The sequence below is a fragment of the Oreochromis niloticus genome, linkage group LG11 (assembly GCF_001858045.2).
Source record: "Oreochromis niloticus isolate F11D_XX linkage group LG11, O_niloticus_UMD_NMBU, whole genome shotgun sequence".
NCBI classification, from domain to species: Eukaryota; Metazoa; Chordata; class Actinopteri; order Cichliformes; family Cichlidae; genus Oreochromis; species Oreochromis niloticus.
In genome coordinates, this window is record NC_031976.2 from 22876822 (window position 1) to 22884842 (window position 8021).

The window sequence follows — 8021 nt, forward strand, 5'->3', positions numbered from 1 at the left end:
TGATCCATGCAAATGTAGCGGGGGGAGGAGTCTAAGTTTACCAGCTTGGCTATAAGGATGTCTGGGATGATGGTATTGAAAGCCGAGCTGAAATCAATGAAGAGCATCCTTACTGAAGTCCCAGGAGTCTCCAGATAATGCCGAGCAGAGTTTCAGAGAATCAACCTCGTTGACAGGCTATGACAGCGTCCTTATGTGCCGACACCGTGTTTTAGCTAGGCTGATGTGGAGTGAAGCCACGTTAATGACAACGTGGACAACCATTGGAGATGTGAGCAGGACAGACGGAACAATTGAAGGAAAAAGTGTGGACTTTGTACCAGTTTTTAAATTGTGTTGATAGGCCACTAAAACCAGAGTTATGATAAAAAAAATATATATGCACTGTTTGTTTTTTTCCTGACTACTATATTTATTTATAGTCATTGCGGAAAAAACGGTTTAAAAAAAAGCGTTATATAAGGAAAGCTCTCGAAAGCACTCTCCACCTGTGAGCAAAACCAACACCAAAAAAACCCCACCCTTTCCTATTGGTGGAAAAATGTACCATGTCGACCAATCAAAAAATGATATGGTAACATGGCATTTAGTTGCTTAGGAAGGGGGGAAGTTTTAGGAGTGACGGCAGTGTTTTGAGATGTGAGAGCTTTTAGCGTTTAGCGTGTTTGGAGTCTAAAGTTAGTGTGTTGCCTTGCGTAGTTAGTGTGTGTAGTCAATAGTTATGTTGTGTGTGTCAGAACAATGAGGCGACTGCTGAATGTTACAGGTGTTACAGGAGTGATACATCTCCTGTTGTCTCTTGCAGGTATCAGGCTGTTGTTCTCCTTTATCTCATAGTGGACAGAAATTATTTTTTGGAGTGGCACAAATAATTTGTGTGGCATCAGATTTGATGCAGAACACCTGATTGTTCTGTAAATAGTTTGAAATGTTTATTTAAAAAACCGCCTTGGCTGCATTTTTAGGTAAATAGCTGCAAAATACTTAGTTGTTTGCAAAACTCAGTTTTTTGAAGAAGTAACTATATAATTAATTGCCCAACATTGGTCATTATATATTGTATGTTGCAGACAGAGAGTTACAGGACTCTCTCCCAGAGAGTTAACATACTACACAGGTCACAAACAAGATTTTTTTTAATTTTCATTGTAAGTGGGCTAAAGCACTTAATTAAAAGTAGTCTAACATAAATGTAAATGCTGTAATTTGATTATTTTAATAAACCATGTAACTTGGATGGATTCGATGCTGGCGTGACCACAGTGCACACGTGTAATGTTGCTTACAGTGGTCCAAGGGGCCGCTCAGGGAGTTTGTGTGTTTGCTCAGACATGTGAAAAATTAGAGGGAAAATTGCTCCCAGGTATTCCCTCAGGGCAAGCGGCTTTTCTCTGATTAGTCTCTGATTTCTCTGATTGCCCCATTGCCTTTGTAGTTTGTGATGTGTTTCAGGCCAATCCCATACCTTCTTGGAGTTGTTATCTGAGAAGTGATCCGATAGTTTATTTGACTAGTCCAGTTTTGCTGCTCTGATGCCTTTTTTAAGGTCTGCTCTTTCCCTGCTCTACATATCCTGGTCCCCAGATTTGTATGCAGAGTTGCGTGGCTTTAATAATGCCTGAACCTTACTTGTCATCCGGGGTTTATGGCTGTGGTAGACCCGTACCCGCTTTTACATGGTGACAGTGTCCATGCAGTGCTTGATGTAACCTAGCACTGCAGCAGTGTGAGTCTCTAGGTCGACATGTTCGAAGACACTTCACTCTGTGTGGGCAAAACAGTCCTGCAGCTGAGCCAGAGCTTCCTCAAAAAAGGTGTTGATAGTTCTGATGGTGCCCTTTGTCCTTTTCCTGAGTGGTGTCCATGCCAGGACAACAAGTAGAGAGAGGTGGTCAGACATGCTCAGGTGGGGGAAGGGAACAGATTTGTAGGCTTGGTTAATATTTGAGTAAACATGGTCCAAAGTTTTATTCCCTCTCGTAGGGGATTTCCCATGTTGAACAAATTTAGGCAGCGCAGTTCTTAAGCATGCTTTGTTGAAGTCCCCCGCGACAATGTGTACTCCTCTGAATATGCCCGTTGCTGTTCAGAGACCGACTCGTGCAGATAGACAAGTATATACATATTATAAATATTATTATTAAAATAATAAGTTGCACACAAATAAGAAAAGAACGCACACAATGGATGGCTTTTTTTTTTTATTTTCCACAAAAGTTTATGATAATTTACAAAAACAAAAGTACTATTTGCATTAAATACAGGTAAGTGAGGAAAAAAGAGAGCTCTCTCAACATAATTGCAACAAGTTCCACTTCTTACAAAGCATTCGTGCTTTCAAGCCTTCCTGTGTTTTTGTTTACTGAGTAAGGAAATCAACATGACTTACCATCCTTCTCCCCTTAAAATACTGTTGAAAGTTAAAACCATGCCAGCACCACATTGTTTTATACAAAGCTTTTCTTCCACCATGCACGGTAGTTACTTATCAAAACTACTATTATAGAGAATAAAAGGTGGACGTGAAGCATTTCGAAACAGCCCCAATTCTTTCTTCAGCCCATTTCACTCTTCTCATTTGCTCTCTTGCTCTTTCGTTTGCCCTCACGCGCCGTACACGCTCTCATTACTGTAGGTCATGTAGAGAAACAGGTCCTCTTCATGGTGCTCCTGAAACACATAAAAATAGCAGGGAATAATCCACAAATGAGCATGAAAAGCGTGTGAACATGGAGACACAACCACAATGAAAAACAGAAGTTTATTTTGGATGTGAAATAAAACAAGTCAGCAATTTATCTAACTTCCTTCTCTGATGAAGTGTAAAAAGAATGGGAAAAAATGTGTCTTCATTTACATGTTACCTTTAGAGCTAATGAAACCCTCAACTGTATCAAGATGTTCACTTCTCTTTTCTAAATATTCTGATTTTGGCATCACTTTTCGGATGACAAAATATGACTAAGTTCATCCTTACTTCTGTTTACTTTCTGTCAGACGTGTATTAATAGGATTAGAAAAAGCGAAGTAACACTGCTGTCTAAGCAGATCCGCCAAAACAGTTTCAAAATGTGACGACAAATTCAGTATGTTATGCCTGGAGCAGCAACTTTTTAAAGCTTTTTCCTACTTTTTAAGCCACTTAACATGGACCTTCAAATTATTCAAGCATTAAAAAGGCACCAAACTCAAGGGATGAACCAGTGTTGTGTCTATACATACTAGGCAAATTGGCAGAGAACCATTTTTAATTTCTTTAGTTGGATCTATTAAAAAAAAACATTCCCGGTTTGTGCCTGTTTCAATAAATTTCTGCACCTATTTTCCTAGAAAAATGTAAAGAAATAAGGGGCTACTCAAGACTATCCCACAGTGTTTTTTGTTTTAGAAAAGGGAAGCAATCTCTAAATGTGGATAACTGTTGTTGTGAGTCTGTGCGTGTGTGCACTGAAATGTTTACCTCATATACTGCAGAAAGAGGGGAGCTGGATGGGGGAAGAGAGTTGTTGACAAAGAAGAAGAGCGCCTCCTCTGGTCTCAAAGACACACGCTGACGGATTAGGAAGCACAACTGGCCGACTAAAAAAGGGGAAGGAGATAAAAGAGTGGATGATCAGTGTGTAGCAGACACAGGAGTTTCATTTCATGTAAGATGAGAAAGGGGGAAAAAACTGATTGTGACAAGTTACAGATCAGTCTTAAGACTCAGCCAGTTACCGTAAAACAAAACTTGTGTAAAGCTACCAATAGATTAAAGAGACCAATAAAGGAGAACTGGAGAGCTCTCTGTAATTTTATCCAGTTATTATCAAACAGACCTATGATTCTCAAAGTGTAGGCTGGTGCCCCCTGGTGGACAGGGAAGGTACTGCAAGTGGGTTGCAGTAATAGCAGAATTTATGAGTATGTACAGTTACATATTTATGTAAATAGTACATTTTATTCACTTTTGATTTATATAAAAATTGCATTAAAACTGGTAATGTGAGGTGGTTAGTTTTGTTTTAATTTGTCAAAGTGAAAGGCCTCCTGCTGTGCTGCTCCTCCACTGACACTTGAAAATCTCTAAATATGTTTAAAAACAGGCCCACAAAAGTTTTTAACTTATTGGGGACATCCAGTCTGACCCAAAAGGTTTGGAAAGTATGTCAGAAGAGATACAGGTGGCTTGTGTGGATAGAGCGGATATTTGCTGTTTAGGCCTTTGTTGGCTGATCACCAAAAACCGCAGAAGAGCAAAGTTGAAACTGGCTTAAAGTAATTTGAAAACAGCTTTGATATTGCATAGTTTGTCAGCCCTTGTTAAAATATAACACGTCCTGCTTACAAATACTCTTCAATAATTCACTTTTTAATTTTTCCTTTGGCTTCAAAATATCTGTAATGTAGTTTCACCTGTTAAATCGGAGGGTACTAAGTATTTCTTCTTGTCCAGTTCAGGAGCTCGTGACCTCGGGGACCTCTCAACAATGATCTGCAAAAACACACCCCGAAACAAAAAGCAATCATTAACGAAGTAAGGCACAGAGAACAATTACCTGAATATAAACAAGAACAAATTCATTTACTTAACTTAAATTAGTCTTAAAAGAATAATAATGTTGTTGTTGTTTTTTATTGCAAACCTTTGAAGTGGATCTATTACACTTTTATTTACTTTCTATCACATATATACTGCTACAATGGTGGGTGCTCACATTAAACATGGCCAGAGTTCCAAATATCGAGGTCAACAGATGTCCAAATAATCCCTGAGGCAAAAGTGCCACCTTTAAAGTGCCATCCAATCAGATGAAAGTTGTCTTAAAGGTAGAGTAGCTACAACAGTTGCTTTAGAGAGATGATGAACTGAGGTCCAGTAGAAGAAAAACAAGGTTTATTTTGAACTGAAGCTACTCTAATAGAGCCCAAGAATTAAAAAAAAATATATGATTGAAATGACCATAGAAAGTCCACCTTAAATTACCATTCAGTTGTGCATAATTTTCAAGTGTAAATTGCTAAACTAGTTAAAGTACTTTACTATCAGTGTATTAATTTATAAAAACTAATCAAGTTTACTGGAAAAAGTCACTGTTGTTGTACTCACTGGTATCTTGTCAGGATGCTTGGCCCGAACTCTCTCTCCCTCTGCTCTCCTCACTTCTAGTGGTACTGAGCGCTGGTACTGACTGCCCATCTGAAACCATACACACGGAAACATGAAGTTTCTCACAATAGCTTTATTTATCCAGTAGACAAAGGAGAAAGCACACTGGCTGACTGACTTCAGTGCCCAGTGCATTCAGTTAACAAGTGATATTGACAGCTGGAAGAGCGAATCATTGTTTAATATCAATTCATCTTTAGGTCAAGAGTTTTGTAAAGGTCGTATTAGGAGTTGTGTACATTGTGTACATTGCACATTTTTGTGAGGAGGGTTGGAGTTTTCCATAAAAATAACACTAAATTGTGCCTGAAATCTATCTGTCAACAAACACAATACCAATACCCATTGCCGTTTTTGGAACGGGAAATTTATTTTTGATTTTTGTCAAACTGCAGACCTCACAGTCAGCTCTGCAAAGTTATGATGGGCTATTTTTGTTTTTATTTTAATAGTTCACTGATCCAAACATGCATTGCAAAAAATTAACTCAAAAAACATGCGAAAAAGGTTTACTGGATCGCCCCAAAACAGGAAAGAAAACAATGATTACATGTTCATTAACCTCTACTAAAACAGCGCAGGACCATGACAATTAGGATTAAAATGCAATTCAAAACATCATTTTAGGTTCAGTCAGGTTGGTCCTGATGGACAAAAATAACGTATGACATTTCTTTGACTGATTTTTATCAGTGTGGAGATTGTGCAGATTGTACAACTGTACCGTTGTGATCACGGTTACACCCGTTTGTGGGTTCACGTAGGTTGGGGTCATTATGAAGTTAGGCCACGTCATTTCTCACAACAACAGCATCGGGATAAGCTCGCTTCCCGTATTTTAAGCAACCATAAAACAACCAAACCCTTAAAATAAGTCCAAGTACCTCCAACTCTAGCATGCAAAGGTCGATCGTAATTACAGTGGGAGAAATCCGATGTTTACGATGCTAGGTAATGCTAGTAAGGGCAGCTAACGTATCAAGACTGACTGCTCACATACCTTTAAAACAAGTTTTAGTCAAAACAGGTCAGAAAAAAGATATACTCCAGTGATGCTCTGGGCTTTTAAATTTCCCCCCCAAAATAACCAGAATTCTTTTTAAAAGCTCAAAAAAACTGCACGATCACAGACGAGTCCGCTATCGCTGTCAAAGATGTCGACCGCTCTACTTATTCTGCTCAACGAAAACAACAACAAACACTTTAAACCCCGCCCTCTGTAATCTTAGCCAATCGGAAACGAGCAAGTAGATTGACAGCGGAAAGCACGGAATCTATTGGGTGGATTTCTCGATCCGTGACCAGTTGTCACCACCTCATATTCCTTGAGTGACGGCAGACATAACCAATATGTGGATGTATGTGAGGTTGCACTTGAGCCAGGCCCCACACCCATGATCGCACACTGCCTTGCTACGTGCACAGCGTGAGTTTTTTTTTCTTTATCTGAACTGTTCATTTTGTTCTAGAAACAGCTCCTGCAGACACATGCCAGCAGTTTAATGCAAGTGAACTCTTACTGTGTACGTGCAAAACTAAGTTTTTCTTTACAAAGAAACAACATTGATTGAAAGAACTCCAAGCTTTCACAATGTTCTAATACGTTTTGTACATTGTTTTGTTATGTTTTACGCAGCTGTCTGTACATCTTGGATATGTCCTGTAGATTTTGCGTTATATGAGTCCACTCTCCTGCATGCAGGGCCCAATTTCAAAAACAGACAATGCACAAAAAATACACCACATAAAGATTAAGATAGCAAGATCACTTACTTAATGCAGTGTACCAGGTATGGAAACTTTGTTGTTTGCTGGATTGTGGATTTTTTAAATAGCTCTAGACAGTTGCATTTCCCAATACGAATCCACAGAATGAAGCTTCAGGCAGTTCAGTTTAGGCATGTTTATAAACCATGCAATTATTCTCATAATTACAACTAGGGAGGTGAGGTTAACATTTTCTGCTGCTCGCCTTCTCATATTTATGTTTTCTGTGTGGCACATTCTGCCTTTTTAAGTGTATTAAAGTTGAAACGTTAACATTTTTGTTTTGTTAAAAATCACGCAACACAATGTCTGGCTTTAGCTAGTTGTGTAAATTGCTATCATAAGTTATACATTGTTACTGATAATGCAAACTAAAGAAGTTTTTAATGTTTATTGACTGCTGTGAAGGGAATGAATGGCTCTACTCACGTTTAACCATAAAGTAAACAAAATTCAACATTAACCCAGCATGAAAACTTTACCTTGGGCGACATATATATTTTCAGAAGCTTATCACTCCTGGGAAAATAAAAGAAAGCTGCATTTTATGCAAGCTTTTATAATAAGGTAACCACGACAGACACGACTGCTCTTGTCTAAGTCTCTTATGGTGAATCAGCCCATAAAAGCAAGGAGTTTTGTGTCATTCAACTGGAACATCATCATCTGTAGGCAGCTCTCATACCAGACAGTAACCAATTGCTGTAAATCTCCACTATCTGCAAAAAGCAAAAATACAAGAGAAATGAGATAATGAAAGGAAAACTGTGATAAGACTGAAAAGATGACGACACAAAACTGACTAACAGGATGAAGCAACTGGTAATGAGATATTTCCTTGTGATGCAGATCCAGTGCTTCTGATATGGCATTCTGCAGAGATTTGGGCCACCCTTGCAGTCATTATCTGATCTCACTACCCCCCAAAATTTGCTTTTCTTTCTCTCTTTTTTGCCGTATTTTTCAAGTAACCTACATTTGACAACAGCATAATAAAACCTGTAATTCCGCTTTTAGTGTGCCACCCCAATCTTTTTAGTGGTCCCCATATGGCCACACCTGTGGAAAAATCTGAAGGAGCCCCTGGCTTTATAAAGCCAGGGGC

The 8021-nt window shown here is 38.8% G+C and overlaps 1 protein-coding gene across 1 annotated transcript; it reads right to left on the bottom strand.

The window, feature by feature from the left end:
• Positions 1-2193: 2193 nt before the first annotated feature.
• On the bottom strand, positions 2194-6332 carry zgc:92606 (gamma-aminobutyric acid receptor-associated protein-like 1). The gene is made up of 5 exons (XM_003450690.5): positions 6150-6332; positions 5090-5179; positions 4396-4474; positions 3461-3579; positions 2194-2670 (listed from the first exon to the last, which is right to left on the bottom strand). The coding sequence occupies exons 2-5, from the start codon at positions 5177-5179 to the stop codon at positions 2605-2607; spliced, it is 354 nt and encodes a 117-aa protein (XP_003450738.1). The 5' UTR covers positions 6150-6332; the 3' UTR covers positions 2194-2604.
• Between the last annotated feature and the right edge of the window lie 1689 nt (positions 6333-8021).

What these genes read in the sequence shown, in the direction of transcription:
- zgc:92606 (XM_003450690.5), bottom strand. Translation starts at nt 5,179, where the DNA reads ATGGGCAGTCAGTACCAGCGCTCAGTACCACTAGAAGTGAGGAGAGCA. An exon ending in AGCATCCTGACAAGATACCA is followed by an intron (nt 4,475 to 5,089) that starts GTGAGTACAACA and finishes GTGTTTTTGCAG; the next exon opens with ATCATTGTTGAGAGGTCCCC. An exon ending in AGTACCCTCCGATTTAACAG is followed by an intron (nt 3,580 to 4,395) that starts GTGAAACTACAT and finishes CCCCTTTTTTAG; the next exon opens with TCGGCCAGTTGTGCTTCCTA.